General features: G+C 43.3%; 1 protein-coding gene across 5 annotated transcripts in view; it reads left to right on the forward strand.

Annotated features, from left to right (window-relative positions):
* RPS6KA5 (ribosomal protein S6 kinase A5) overlaps positions 1-16,201 on the forward strand; it is a 126,285-nt gene that overhangs the window by 59,000 nt on the left and 51,084 nt on the right. For 4 of the 5 annotated variants that reach the window (XM_037130404.2, XM_053666092.1, XM_037130403.2 and 1 more), the window contains 2 exons: positions 11,040-11,155; positions 13,859-13,966. The exons of the other annotated variant lie outside the window; for it this stretch is intronic. In XM_037130404.2, coding sequence (XP_036986299.2) covers positions 11,040-11,155; positions 13,859-13,966 — 224 coding nt within the window. The remainder of the gene's footprint in view (positions 1-11,039; positions 11,156-13,858; positions 13,967-16,201) is intronic. 5 annotated transcript variants of the gene reach the window in all.

A 16,201-nucleotide genomic window follows, 5' to 3' on the forward strand; every position in this document is an offset into this window, starting at 1 on the left:
TAAAGTTAAGTGTCATTGAGTGAAATAAATGTGTTTTACATCCCTAACATGAAAAAAGTTTGACCTAAGTTAAAGGTACATAATTCTAGTAAAATAGAGAAAATTAATCTCTTTTGTTTTTAATCTTCAATAAAAGACATTTCTCATTGGTTTTAGAGAAAGAGAAAGTGGTAAGGGGGAGAGAGGCATTGATGAGAGGGTTGCCTTCTCCCATGTGCCCTGACTGGAGATTAAACCCATGACCTAGGTATGTGCCCTGACTGGGAATCGAACCCATGATCTTTCAGTCTATGGGCTAGCCCTCCAACCAACTCAGCCACACTGAGCAGGGCTCTTTTTTTCCCCCTTTTTTCTCCTCCTCCTTTTTCTTTTAAAGGAAACAATAAAGTATCCGGTATTGCAACATTGTAATTTTAAATTATCTGTTTAAGGACATATTGTGTCACATTACTAGAATTACTAGACATTGGTGGAAATCATCAGCATTTCTAACTTGTTACTTCTGTAGAAATAAACTTCACCCTGACCTTTGGATGAAGCATTTTTGTCACAGACCAGGGGCCTAACTGAGCCAATTTAGAAGTACAGGAGCCTTGCAGGACTTGAAAGTGAAAGAATAAGTGATGTCAGCAGAGAGTTGGTATATGTCTTCAAATTCTCCAAATTTATTATACAGATTTCCTGGATGATAGCTACAGTAGGTGAAGTACATCAAGATACAGTCAGTTCTAAACTCTTCATTCACGCTGCAAATGTTTGCCTGCTTTCTAAGTGTCAGGTTCTTGGATATAATAGCAAACAAGCTGGACAAGATTCTTGTCCTCAGGGCTTTATAATCCGAAAGTGGGACAGAGGTTAAATAAATTAGTACAGAATTAATTAATTACCTTTGAGATAAGCAGTTAGAAGAAAATGCAGAGGGTACTAATGGGAACATGTAATGAAAAGACTTATCTATTCAGGGTTATCAGGGAAGACCTCAGAGAAGTGACCTTTAAAGTGTAACTTAAGAAGCAACAGGGGGTGATAGGGAAGGACAGTCCAGACACAGAGCTCCCCCAGCATCTGTGATGATGAAGACTGGAAAATGACTGCAAAAAGGTAAAGGTGAATATTGTACAGAGTCCTGGGGCAGCTCAGTAGTAAGGTCACATCATGCAGAGCCTTTAGATTCTGTAGTCAGATGGACTTGGATTTCAATTCCAGCTTTGTTACCTATTAAGTGTGTGATCTTGAGCAAGTCACTTGGTTACAAACATGGTCTACAAGTTACTAATGAATCTTGTAGCCTTTTCTGCACAATAAACTGCCCCCAAATGAAGGGGTTTTATTATAACCATTATGAGGAACTCAGTTTGAGCTGGACAGTTTGTGGGCACAGTGGTGGTTCTTGTGCTCTGGGCTCTCTGGGCCCATCTCTCTGGGCTCTGTTTGAAGTATTCTTCCCCTGGGTTTGCAGTGTGCAGCTGCAAAGTCAACACGAGGACTGGAAAGTGTCCATTGGCTTCAGTGAGATGAGATTGTTTTAAAGCTGAGACTCTTGGCGGTATTGGGGAAGTGGAAGTTGTACTCTAGTGTGTTAGGAAGTACATGGAGGCTGTGGCAGACAGAATAACTGAACACCAGAGATGCCCACATCCTATTTCTGAGAATATATATATATATGTTATGTTACATAACAAGGGAGGATTAAGGTTGCAGGTGGAACTAAAATTACTAGTCAGCTGACCTTAAAATGGGGAGATAATCCTGGATTATCTGGGTGAGCACAACATAACCGCGGTGGTCCTTAAAAGTGGAAGAAGAGGAGGGCAGAGGAAGGGAGTCGGACGGAGACGGGACTGCAGAAGAGGTCACAGTGATGCAGTGAGAAGTAACTTAACGGCCATTGCTGACTGTGGAGTTGGAGGAAGGGCCCTGAGCCAAGGCGTGCAGGCTGCCTCTTGAGAATGGAAAAGGCAAAAGGTAGACTTTCTCTTAGAGCGTCCAGAATAAATGGAGCCCTGCTGCGTCCTACTTTTAGGCCAAAGACATGCATGTCCCACCTCTGTAAACTGCAGCATAAAATAATACATTTGTGTTGTTTTGAGCCACCAGGTCTGCAGTCATTGGTCACAGCAGCAATAGGAAGTGCACAGAGGGTAAGCAAGGAGAGTCAGGTCAGACGTGTGAACCACTCTGCAGAAGTTTGCATGAAAGGAAGAAGAAAGAAAAGATGGGACATGCTGGATTCAGAAAGGATGGTAGTGTTTGGAAATTGGAGAGATTGTGTGTTTTTGACATTGCACATTATTTGTGTGATATCTGTGTTATTTTTATGCTTCTGAGAGACACAGCATCCGAGTCCTTCATCTGGCGCTCTGGCTACCGTCACAGAGAAATCTTTAAAAGCGCTAATTGTGCCTGAATAAATACCAGATAGCTCTCGAATATTGCTCTGAAATATCAATTATGTAAGAAAATTTCTTTAGCTGAATACTAACTAAAACTAATTAGACCCAACTAGTACCTTATAGAAGTATCTGCGAAACATTTCTAAACCTTGCAATTATGCCTACATTGAGAGAATAGCTTAATTCAGGATATCATAAATTTCAATTGTATTTTTAAATCATTACAATTAAACTTGGCCATATTTTTTAACTCTGTAATTGTAATTGATGTCTACAAATAATAACAGTAGCTAATAGTCACCATCTAGTAAGTTCTTAATGCAGATCTGGTCCAGGATTATCCCCTAATAGCTCATTTAAGCCTCATGACAATCTTATGTGGAAGTTGAAATTACCTCTAGTCATATTTTATAGATATAGAATATGAGCCATTCTGTATCTAAAGAAGATCATTTAGCAAAACACAAAAGAATTCAGATATAATCATTTTCATATAACAAAAATGTTTCTTTTAGTTTAATCAAGACACTAGTAGTCTATACAAGCATCACAATAAGGAATTAGGTTGTATGGACTGTAAGTAAGACTCAGTATAATTAAACATTGATAAATTTGGGGGGAGACTCCCGTTGATGAGATGTGCCTCCCAGCTGCTGAGAACATCCCAGGTTTATTTACTTGTTTATTTGAAATTGTCGTCACGAAGGTGGACCCTTGACAGTCCTATTCTGTTCTTCGGTTATGAAGAGAATAAGTCTTCACTTCTACTGAAAATACATTAAGTCCAACTGCCGCGAACTCACATTTTCTTCCTCTCTTCTTTCTTTCGTACCTTCAAAAGTTCTGTGTTTTGGAAATGCCTGTTGGAGTAGAAAAATCAAAGAAAATGATAATAAGAAGGTGAAAACATTTTGTTAAAAGGCATACGTTCACTGTAGGTGTAAATAAATGGCTGTGGCTTGTTAGAAGAAAATATTTATTGAAAAATTTGCAGCAGTTATCAAGATTTTATATATGAGCATGTTGCAACTCAGCAATCCAGTGTTAGGAATCTGCCGTCCTAATCCATGCCTCCCCGAGTGGGAAAATGTACATGCAAAGGTCTTTCTTGTGGCATTATTTTCTTGCTGTTCTTATTACCGTTCTAGTTATTATAAGAATGAGAATGTCAATGTAAAGAGAGGTTGTCCATGGACCAGAAAATCCTACACTCCTGTGTCCAGAGTCAAAATGGAGCTTGAGATGAAGGCAGTAAATATTTTTTATTGTAATATTTAGCTTTTGTAGTACTTCTTTGTTATCAGGCATTGCTCTTGGTGTTTTCTATGTGTTGTCTTTTAGCCTTTGCACATAAGGTATAGATTGTCATCTTTGTTTTACAAATGAGGTGTCCGGGGCTCAGGGCGTCAAGAGAGTACCAGGACCGCAGAGCTGGTATTTGGAGGAACCATGTGACTTCATTTCTCCACGTAGCTCAGCCCATGTATCTTGACCTCTTTGGTGTATCAGGAACAGCATCATTATTTTCAATAGCAGAAAATTAGGTGGCTATGATGTCCCGTTTTTCACCTCTCTTGATCATTCCCAATTCTACATTATAATTTAATTGGTTTCTTTAACGCATAGCTATAGGTTGGCTCACTGCACTACTTAAAGTCCCCCATTGACTCCCACTTCCCTTGAAGAGGGTATAATCTAAACTCCAGTGCCAGGCTTTGAAGCAGTCTGGCTCCAGCCTCAGCCCCTTCACCCAGTCTCGCTGCTGTGCTCCAGCCACCTGAGCAACCCACTCACTCCTCTGGGAGCATGCATTTTTCTTTCCCTGCTCTGTACTTAGACATTAGCTTGAGTTCCGCTCTGGGTTTCAGTATTTCCTAATAGACAAGTCACTTAATCTCTGACCCTTTGCTTTCCCGTCCGCCTGGAGTTGTTTGGCCTGTGTGGGATGATGCCTGTGGTGACTGGAAAGTCCACTAGGCACCCTCTCAGCAGAAAGGATTCACCTGGGACAGAGCAGGGACTGCAAGGTGGTGTGTGCGGCCATGGCAAGCCAAGTGCAAGACGGGAGAGCAAGGAGGAGGACATTCTCCTCAGGGGGGAAGAGGCAGTTGAGAGGAGGCTCTGTTGTAACCACAGAGTTCCTCCAGGAGGGCTTTTGCAACCAACCCGCTTAGGGCGTGAGAGCTCCCCGAAGGCCCTCCCATTCCTGTCTTGGTTAAGGTCTCTGTCAAGAGGTTGACACTTGTAAAGCGTTTAGTAGCACCCCTGGCAGATAGTCATCCGTAGTGGTGGCTGCATTCAAGTGAAGCCTGGAGAAGTACAAGATGACACAGAAGCAACTTGTAACAGGAAGTAAGAAAGCACGATAAGTGAGGTGAAGAGAAAGCCCTTCTAATGGGAGGCTGCCAGCCAAACACAGAGAAGGCATGGTGGGGTGAGAAAATCAGCACTGGGTTCTAAAATGGACGCGCGCTGGTTTGATGAGGAACTGGTGCTTGTACGTGGTCTCACCTCATCTTCCCATAATTTACCAGTGAATTACAAAAGGAAACGTAACTTTATAAAAGTGGAGAAAGCTGGCAAAACCCCACAAAACCCCACATTTGATCAATGATGTGATCAAAATTAATACCAACATTGGGAAAATTAACATCACATGCTTCCTGATATATTCTAAGACAGAGACCATAATTTCATTGATATTCCTTCCAAGAATGCGTAACCTAATCATGAGAAAACATTAGATAAAACCCAAGTCGGAGATTGGTCCTCAAAATAACTGGCCTCACCTCTCCAAAGAGGTCAAGATCAAGAAAGACTGAGGTTCCAGACTAAGGGGCTCTGCTAGCCAGGACGACCATGAACTAGGTCCTGGGCTGGGGGAAAAGTGGCTATAAAGAGCATTAACTGGGACAATGACAAAATCAGAGTAGGGGGTAGAAATTAGATATTATTACTAATTAGATTATGTTTTTTAGATAACGGTACTTTCATCATAGTTCCAGGCTTTGATATTGGTGGTTGTGTTCTGGCTCTTTTTCTGAGGAGGCTCACACTGCAGGGTTTAGGGCCAGGACCGTGCTGTCTGCAGCGTGCTCTCAGCTGGCTCGGGGAAGTGTGCACATGTGTAAAAGAGAACAGGAAAGCAAATGATGCAGAGTGTACACAATTGGGGGATTTTCATAATGGGAATGTGGGGATTTCTTGTACGGATTTTGCAAATCTTTTTTGTGAGTTTGAAACTGTATCAAGATACATTTTTTGAAAACCTCAGAGTAAGGCTCGTGACCTAGGAAAAACTTCTTTCCTAGGGCCCAGATGGAACACACAGTTCTCACCAGTCCTCCCAGAGTAATGCCAGGTTCCGGGCCGCTGTCCCTCAGAATGTAAGCCTGTGCAACCAGATTAGAGTCTAATTTTTCCAAAACAGTGTTATTCGTGTTCCTAGCTTTCTCCCGCTCTGCCTTTGTTCAGGCCGCTCCAGCACATCCAGAAAGGTGTGTAGACTACGTATGTTGCCCTGGGGGTATGTGATTTCCCACACCTGAGCATTCGCTGAGGTTTGGACTGCAGACAGTTTGAGGCTCTAATCTGTGGCAAGAATTCGGAGGTAGCTCTTCTGTGTTGTCAGATCCAGTCACTTGGGCTTGAACAGGCAGGTGGGTTCCGGTCAGGGCCTCTTTGTAGATACTCCTGCGCGCGAGGCCAGAGACTTGAATGAGGGAGCAGCCTGGGCGCAGTCCTCCAAGACATAAATTCGCTCTTCAGGCCTGTGCCATAAATATGTCAGTGATCATTTTAGCTTGGCGCATTCTCAAGGAGAAGATTGAAACGTTTATTGTGGCCATCAAAAAAATACCTCAGTATAAGCTACTCTCCCATCCTGGCCCTGAATGTCTACTTTTGAGTATGGTGACATTCTGACAAGAACTCTGAAACTTAATTGTGAAAAGTGTGAAAGACAGTGAAATGAAATGGCCCAATATATATAGAATTATTGGCTCTAAGCCATTTAAGCATTTGAGAGATAGAATAGTGGGTCTTAAGACAGTTTTTCTGACAGTGATTAGCAAGACCGCCTACCTAATGGGGCTGCTCCTAGTGACAGTGACGCCTACGGAGGGGGGGAAGGGCAGTCCTGGTGTGTCAGGAAAAATCACCGTCTTTGTAGTCAGGCTGCCCCCATTCACACCCCTGTCACCCCACTTACTGGATGTGCGTCTCTGCGTGATGCAGTCAAGCTCTTTGAGTTTCGCTGTTCTCTTGAGACTGCCTTCCTTTCTCTGGGGGTAATACTGTTACAACAGTGCCTGGTGCAGAGCATTGTGCATGAGGATCAAGTTCATAATCACATCTAACTGAACAGGCACACAGGAAGTGCCCGGTACCTCCAGATGTTAGTACTTCCCCGTCTAGTCTCAAAAGCACTGAGCCATGTTTAAGGAGGACGGCCCAGACCCTTAGTGCACTGAATTGTCATCTGGCAGGGGCCCTTCCTCACTTCGGGGACTCACCTGGGATTAGGGTGCTGCTTCCATGCAGGCAGCGGCGGCCGGGAGTGTGCCTCGTTCCTTCTCACCGTGATGTCCTCAGAGGCAGGCAGCCTCAGGAACAGCAGTGAAACGACATTTGCGTGCTGTTGCTGGCAGTGTTCCTGCCCTAAAAAGAATAAAGGCAGTCAGCGTTGGCTTTAAAAACAAGAACAGAAAACTTCTCACATTGCAATTACTTATGGAAGGACTTGGCAAAGACTTGAGGAAGGTAATTTCTAGAAACCTAATGAATCCAGAATTTTGATAGGGAAGTTATTCAGGGTAGAAAAGTTGGCATGGATCACAAGCCCACCGGGCAGAGTGGACCTTAAATAATTCTAGTATTATTTTCCACTCAGGTGCTTTATTCAATGTGTATTTTTCAATTAAGTCTTGCATATGAAAAAAATGCAGCTCATGTCCTGTTGCAGGAGGAGGGGGCAGAAATCTCGAGTCATAACACCGAGAAGAATGACTCTCCTGTTTCCACGAGCGCCTGGGTGTGCAGGACGCCCCTCACCAGGCTGACCCTGCTGCCGCCGCTTTCCCAGAGCCACACTCATCCCGACTCCTGCGTTCTCTCGCAAGGGAATAAAAATTGTATAGTTCATCTCAGATGCAACCATACCCCTACAGTCCTCTCTGAATTTTGTTATTTGCTGTTTCACTGCCTGGCTAAGTTGTTTCTAGGACAAGCCCCAGCCTTTCCTCTAACAGTCGCTGGATGTCGAGACAAGTACAGAGGTGTAAAGACGCTGGAAGGCAAGTCCAGCCCGTCCTCCGCATTCCCAGGTCTCGTTGAGAATGAGACCCCTTGCTCCATTTCACTTTTTAAGCTTCTGAACATCCCCAGTTCAATCTGAAATCCAAATAAGCTCCAGGACAGTTATGCCAAGCCAGGGCTGGCGTCTGGAGCAGTGAGCTGAGTGCCCAGGAGCAGCGGTGCTGGGCGTGTGGGCTGTGCCAGTCAAGTTCATGGCACTGGCGAGCTGTGGTAGAAACCTGCTCTCGGATGTTCCCCTGTGCTGGTGGTCAGCACTCAGCTGTTTGTTTGTAAATTAGAGAGGAACGTTTCCATTCAGACGTATAATGCCAGGTTTAGGGTGATGTTCCTTAAATGATTTTGGCTTACAACTCCTTGGGGAATCCGATAAAAGCTGTGGACCCTCTTGTCTCAGAGGAAGGCACATTTGCGTACACAAACTCGAAAAAATGCAGTAATTTCAAAGAATTTACATGGAGCACTTTCAGGATGATTCATGAAGCCTTTTAAATGCTCTAAAAGTGGCCATTAAAAAATCTGTCTTCCTCTTCCTTTGAATAAGTTCTGGTGGAGCTCTCTTGAACCTCTTAACTGTCTCAGAATATATAACTCAAGATAATGAGAATATCTACCACTTAGTGAGGTTTCACTACATGTCAGACACGATGTATTCCTCACAGCCAAGTGTACTCTGGATTGCCCCTTCCAAACCCGCCCTTCTGCAGCCTTCCCCACCGCGGGCAGCCCGGCTCCTATCTCTTCAGGCACACAGGTGGCGCTGGGTCCTGCCACTGCCCTGTGGTTACTGTCGTCTTAGCAACTGTCATCTCTCACCTTGTGCATTGCATGGGAGCTCCTGACTTCCACCCTCACTGTTCTCAATGCAGTGGTCAGAGTCATTGGTCCTGTTAAAATGCAGGTCTTGTACTGTTAATTCAACTCAGAATCCTCCAGAGGTTTCCCATTTCATTCAGAGAAGATGGAACCCTTATGGCGGCAGAAGCTCTGTGCTGCCCCGCTGCGGGGGCCCCTGTTCAGTTGGACGTACAGAGCGGCCTCCGCAGTGGCCGTAAGGACCCGCCTGCGCTGCCCCAGTGCCCTTACCCACTCGCTTCCGTGGCCTGGGCTTTCCCACTCCTCTTCCCTCATCACTGTTCTGGCCACGCCAGCCTCCTTCCTGAGTCTCAAGTCTGCCAGGCCCTCCTCTCCTGCCTCAGGGTCTTTGCCCTTTGCTTTTACTTCTGCCAGGAAGAGTCTTCCCTCGAAGAGCTTAGCTTATGTCTTTACGTTCCTAAAGTCTGTGCTCAGAAGTCACCTTGGTGGGGCGTTAACTGAGCACCCTTATTAAAATGCTGTCCTCACTTCTACCCTCGCACTCCTCATCTGCCTTTATCTGTGCTGGAGTTTTTTGTTTTTGGTTTTTTGGGGGGGTAGTAATCATCATCTTCCCACATATTTACAGTAGCTCATTTATATGTGTTTCTCTCTTCCCACAGGAATGCAGGTTGTAGTAGGATGAAGATCATTGTCTGTGTTGTTTGGTGCTGTGTGTATAGGACCTAGAAGCGTGACTGGTACATAATGAGGACTCAAATATCTGTTGAATGAAATGAACAAACCCTAAGAAAATATATTTTTCTTATAAATACAGTTGTAGATTTAATGAGATTAAGCAACTTGCTGAAAGCCACTCAACTGATAGGTAGGATACCTAGAATTTTTGCACATTCTGATGTCAAAGACTGTGTTCTTAACTACTGAAAATATTTCTTTCTGAGGAAATGCAAAATAGCAGGTCAAAATATAGTCCAGAAATGATCATCTTAGAAAGCCGAGGAGTCAAGTTCAAGTTGCTATCAGTGGCTGCAAATTTGGGGGAAGGGGACTCTAGAAAGAAGGGACCCACAGGTGAGGTAGTTCCGAAATCTGTGTGTGCTGACTGACTCCTGAACAGAGAATGCACCCGGCAAGGACCTAAGTAGCCGGTGGGAGGAGCCAAAGAGAGATCTCACCAGCTCCTGCCTCAGGGGAGACAGAGGTTAGAGTCCACTTCCTCCCAAAGTACCGGGACTGGGTAAATAAACACCGCAAGATGTTCATTAAAATTCTAGAAAACTCTTGTCTTAGGAGTAAGAACCATATTCCCAGAATCCAAAATAAATACTAGTGTTTATGCATAAATATCATGCTAGATTTCAGTAAATACTTAAAGGTAGAAAAAATTTCTTGTTTGCAGGAATATTATTTTCTTTTATACCTGTGTAATAATTAGCTTTGTGTTAAGATACAATCGAAACCCCTTGGCAAAATGAAGAAGCCTTAGTCAGGCGGTGCTTTGTGCTGGTGTGTGCTTGGTGAAATAACACTGCAAGACAACGAGCCATTACTGCTGTATCTGCTTTTTAGAATTTAAAGTTAAATGGGGACTTCAAAGTTAAAATGATAAAAATTGGTGAGCTCATGAAGATTTTGCTTTGTTCTTTTATCAAATTGTGGTAAGTACAACAGATGGAAACACTTGTGATAAATGCTTTTCAGTTTTTTTAGGAGAAAAGCTTTACACTATATCTGTGACTTTTCTAGGTGTACGTTGTCATGTGTTAAGGTGGCAGTGATGAGTTCCTGATGAAATTATTATTGGTTTACCAATACATGTCTTATTAGGGCCAGTTATGAACATAATGGTGTTGAGTTTTTTATTATCACTCAGTTTTCTTGATTTATTTCTCACTGTAGCCTTTCATCTCTTATTCCCCCTTCCTCTTGAGATAAATGGGGCCGGGTGACAGGGAGACAGAAGCCCTTTGGGTTCAGGTGTTTTGATTCGGCCGCGCTGCGCCCCTTTTTCTGTTGGGCTCTGAGGGGCCACAGGATGGCTACCTGCTACCTATCATGCATTTTTGGAAGGGTACATAGAAAACTCTGGAAAATAGGGCATCTGCCTAGAAACAGTGACTGTTAAAAAGGAAAGATGGGAGTTTCCTGTGTTCCGTTCATCTTTTATTTCAGTCACCGAGTGGCGGATGTCTCAGCACCGCACAGCAAGTTAAATACTGGGCGGCGGCAGAAGGTTCTGGCATGCCGTCTTTTGGAAACTGTATTTAAGTATATGCAGGACTCATGGAAGAGTTTTAGTGGCAATACTCTATGCAAATTCACTTGGTTGCAGCTAGGATAGTCATTCCTATATGCATTTAGTAACATATTCCATATGAACCTGTATGCTAAGAATTGTGCCCAAAAAACACATTAAAATCAACGCTTTATGGTTAATCTGAAGTGATTAAAAGGAAATTCTTCCTGTAGTTTTTGAGCACAAGTCAAAGAGAGAACACTGTATTTCATTTTTAGATTATATAAATGGTGGAGAACTTTTTACTCATCTTTCTCAAAGAGAGCGTTTCACGGAGCCCGAGGTGCAGGTCTACGCGGGAGAGGTGGTGCTCGCCTTGGAACACCTGCACAAGGTAAGCCGCCCCGCCCTGCCCCTGCGCTTCCTGCTAACTGAAGCCACGCCTCGCCGACAGAGCGAACATCTTCACGTGTCCCTGTCTGTGAGGGGACTGTGAAAGCACATGTGTAGACCGTTGATCGAGTTTTGCAGCTTCACAGTTTTCTTTTTTAAAAATCGACTTTTTGTATTAGCTCCTGTGATGCAGATTGATAATGTAGAACCTGAGCAATTTCATAAAAAAACCCTACTGCTTATTACAAAGTATCATCAGAAGAAAATCTGTCAATCTTCAGTATTATTTTATATTAGTTTCAGTAGTGCAGCATGGTGATTAGACAGCAGTATACTTTACAAAGTGTTTGCCCTGGTATTTCCAATACCCAGCTGGCACCAAGTATAGTTATTATCATGAACTTTTCATTCTTAAAATAACCTTTAAGATGAAACCAGAATATACAATGTGTATTTTCTTAGTTGTGACTTTGTTGTAGACGGCCTTACGTCTTCACAGGTGTGTTTTCTGAGTAGGTTGGAGAATATGGATTATTGAAAGAAGCCTCCACCTGTGCTGCCCAGCTGTCTCCCACTCCCACTCTGGCCCATGTGTTTTGTCCCAGAGACCCTCTCTTACTCCCCCGACCCCCCCCCATTGCCTCCATGGAGCATGAACTCAGTTGCTAAAAACTTTCTATGAAGTTCATGTCTGTGAGGCCATTTGAACTCTGTAAACATCAGTCTAAACTTAAAAAAACACTGCTTCAGGTGCTCTTAATCTTGATCCAAGAAACTTTGACTAAAACAGCTTTTTTTAACTTAATAAAGAAGCATTATTGTACAAGCAGATAGTCATTACGTAGACAAGGCTTGTGCCTCAGCAACAGAAAGCACTAGAGTCATTTTTACCAAAGCTGTGAGGCTCCAAGGAGACCTCCACGGCTCGAGTCACTGAATTGGGATGATAGATGATGCGGGCACATCAGAAAACCACCACTCTTCTTTGCCAACCCTTCTTTGTCCAGTGTTCAGGTCCTACACTGGACTACTGATAAACAGATTAAAGTGCTGATTGTGGAGCACAGAAGAGGAAGGAGAGAAATGAGGGGGAAAGGCAGGAAGGAGCCAGGGAGTTAGAATGGCACCATGGAGACAATGGGTGGAAGAGGAACAATGATGAGAATATACAGGAAGAGATACGCAGAATCAAGAAAAGGGCAGATCCAGCCCAGAACAGGAATGAGACCCGGCAGGTGGAGGGAGAGGGGTTCAGAATAGGAACCTTAAGGGGAGTGAATGAGGGATTTGTAAGAGCAGGAGGGAAAGAGAAAAGACCCTGGGGGGGCGGGACTGAAGTGCACTGGAGGGAAAGAGAACAAGGAGTTAGCGGAGAGGGAGCTGAACCGAGGTGATGGGAGTGGACATCAGTGCTCCTTTCGATGGAATTGTCGGTGTGGTGACAAGTTTCACGCTTATGGTTATGTTGTGGGATGGAAAGTAGTTAGAACGTCTTTTTTTAAAAAAATACACTTTATTTATTTTTTTAAAGATTTAATTTATCTTTAGAGGGGAAGGGAAGGAGAGAGGGAGAGAAACATCAATGTATGGTTGCCATTCGCGCGTCCCCTGCTGGAAAGTGGCCTTCAGGGAACCGGCCTGCAACCCAGGCATGTGCCCTGACTGGGAATCGAACCTCGATTGTCTGTTTCGCAGGCCCGCACTCAATCCATTGAGCTACACCAGCCAGGGCAGGACGTCTTTTTATACATGAGCCAAGTGGGGCCCAGGAGTAGGCTGATAAGGTCTTTCCATTCTATGGTTAGAGTTGTTGGAAGTAGTTTTTTATGGCATAAAAAGGGTGGTGGGAATCCCCATAAATCCCAGAGTGAAGACTAACAAAATACAAAGCTCTGACAGGAAAGCTTAGTAAATTCAGGTTTTAATTTGTGTGAAAGCTTTAATTCTGGTTATTAAAGGAGAATCCATACGCATTCATTCTTACTGAAACAGGGTCATCAGAAACAGAAGTGGAGGACGTGGTGACTGCTGGGTGCAGATGTGATTGACAGGGAGTGGAAGTAACGTAGCAAGTCAGTTCTCAGCGAGGAGGTTCCCCTTCATCCTAGTGCCCGGGAAAGAGAAACACAAAGAAGGATCACACAAAGCCAGTTTCGTTAACACCGGGTTTCCCAGGAAGAGACAAAAATGGGGGTTTGCAAAAAACTGTACTGAAAAAATAACTAAATAAAAAAAAAAAAGAAAAAAAAACTGATGAACCAAAAAAAAAAAAAAATGGGGGTTTGTTTGGAACTGCTGTAGGAATAAAAACAGAGCCGTGAATGCTGTTGGACCTGATTAGTCTGGAAGCCACGCTCAAGCCATTTGGGAAGTGGTGGACGGAACTGGCCAAGGGCACCTGAAGATCGTCTGGGGTGAGGGTGGAGTCTGTGAAGGAGGACAGAGGCAAGAAGAAGCAACAGTTGGCCGGGAGACGCCAGAGAAGCAGGCCAAGCAGGAGTGACGGACAAGGAGGACCTGCTTGGAGGGCTGCGGGGAACCCAGCGGATGCGCCCAGAGATGGAGGATCAGCATCTGCCTGTTCAGTGACTAGGATCTGTGATAGCTCAGCAGGAGACTGCCTCTTTTGGGTTTGTTTTTAAGGTAGATATGAAAGACTTACGGAAGTTGTTATTTTTAAATGCATATTTATTTGTTTTTGCAGTTGGGAATTATATACCGTGACATTAAGCTTGAGAATATTCTGCTTGATTCTAACGGCCATGTGGTGCTGACAGATTTTGGTCTGAGTAAGGAGTTTGTGGCTGATGAAGTGAGTATTACAATTTTAATTTAAAGTTAGTAATAACAGAATATAAACAATGATGAAAATTAGCTATAGAATAAGCATTTAATGGGAGTAATACTATATGGATTATGGATTTTTGTGTAGATCTACCTACACAAAATTTGGCACGAGTGACTGTAAAGATTTTTGGTTTAAAATTACCGTGGAACCATTCTGTTAGAATTGCAATAAACCTTTGATAAAAATATCTGTATTCCCCAGGTTAAAACAAAACAAAACTATGCATTTAACTTTCCCCATAAAATGTAACTGAAATTTTTAAATAACCCATGGGGGGGTTAATCTCCCCAGGGGGGGCTTGAGAATGATGGCTTAGGTGGTAGCCACTAGAAAGTTAGAAATCCAAGCATGTATGGTTTACATAATGGTTACAAAGTAGGACATGTCTCGTTGTGATGGTCCTTTGAGTTCACTTGGCAAAAATGATAAGAATATAAGAGTTAATTCTTGAATAATCTTATTGTTTTGTTTCGCTTATATGAACTAAAATCTGCTCATGTGCAGATTTTCAGTATGGAGGACTTTGCATTTTAATACTGATTGAGCTAGTTTAATATTACGAAAATATTTAATTACATTTAAAATTGTACATCTGTTGGTTGTAATTAGTACCATTTACGCAGCAGTTGTAATAAAATGATATTTGTACACTTACTGGGTATTCAGTGTAACTAAGTAAATATGAATGTCAGTTCATGTCTATTTGAGAAGCGATTGATACAGAATACAAAACCGCAGTAAAATTTTTGAAGTAGACGACTTCGTATGAAACATATTATTCTTGGGTCCAAATTAGGTGTCCCTGTTTCTGATTGTTAGCTTTTTTTTGTCATATGCCAAAGCAGCCCTAGGTGAATTATTGCTGAAACTATAAAAACTAAGTGTCTCAATTTTTTAAATCTTATCTATATTCACTCAATTTACTTATTTAATGAATATTGGTTGACCACTTGTTACACTAGGAACTAGGTGATATGATGATGAATAAAATAGAAAGTGCCTGCCTTCATGAAGCTGTGGGTATAATAATATATTATCTTTGACAGAAAATCATAGTTATAAAATCAGTTAGATGAGTTTTTGAGAAATTTACATTGAAGTTCGATTTTTAATACTTTTTCTCCTTTGCAAAAGTTAGTGGCAACTTCAGTAAAATGTGACTGATTAAATGTTGACAGTTGCTTCATCACCAAACCCACTGCAAGTAACAAAGAGTGGGATAGGCGTGCACTTGGAAGGGAGAGAAGAAGATACCAACCAGATTTGGGACATAGGTGGCAGAAATACTCATTGTAACCGACATCCACTTGTATTAAAATGTCATCTGTCTTGGAATGAGTTTCCTGTTCTCCCTCCTTGGTTTTCAGCTTCAGTGAGCCTCCTGGATCACACTTACACCCTAAACCAGTGGTGGGAGAAGCCCCAACGCAGGCCACCTTACACCTCTGACCCCCACAGAGGCTCAGGCACTGGGGCCTCACTTACCCCTCAAAGTAGGGGGGCCGGTGGTGTGGGGCACAGGAGGTTTGATCGGAAGGATGTACAGAGAACAGGTCCCAGGGATGTATGAGATAGTCCACCTGTGGCTTGTGATGATGTCACAACTTCTTTTTATATTTTGATTGCAATATAATTCGTTTCCTCTGTCTGTACTTTCATAGACTTAGTTTCTTCAGTCATACTGTATTTTTAAAAACACCATTCTGAGCAGGGGGTCTGTCAGCTGCAGCAGACTGCGAAGGGCCCCTGGCACGTACAGGCCCCCCGCGTAGAAAGATGTGGTGCTCACCTGCCTCTCTCCATGGAACATTCATACCCTTGCCCGTTCGCTCCATGAGTACTGGGTGAGGGCCTTGTCCGGGCTAGAGCTAGGCGGGGTTCTGGTAATACAACAGGGAAAAGAATCACAGTAAACCCGTGGTCATGGGCGTGTGTGTCTGATCACTCGGCAGATGTAGGCGAGCAGCAAAATGTTAGGAACCAAAACAGAAATAAGCAAACAATAATCAAACATAGATTGGAGTTGTTGGGTTTCCCTACCGATTAGTCAGATCCGCTGTGTGACTGAATCAGCCAGGCTGCTCCTCACAGGAGACGCGACGGTGTTTTCTGCCCGTCTCGTCAGCAGCTACTCCTCGAGGGAAGGAAGGGCATGCTCACCAGAGGCCATAGTTTTTGAGGACTTGGTTGTTTAGGTGC

The sequence above is a fragment of the Artibeus jamaicensis genome, unplaced genomic scaffold, assembly GCF_021234435.1.
Source record: "Artibeus jamaicensis isolate MK-2021 breed Jamaican fruit bat unplaced genomic scaffold, CSHL_Jam_final contig_444, whole genome shotgun sequence".
Taxonomy (NCBI): Eukaryota; Metazoa; Chordata; class Mammalia; order Chiroptera; family Phyllostomidae; genus Artibeus; species Artibeus jamaicensis.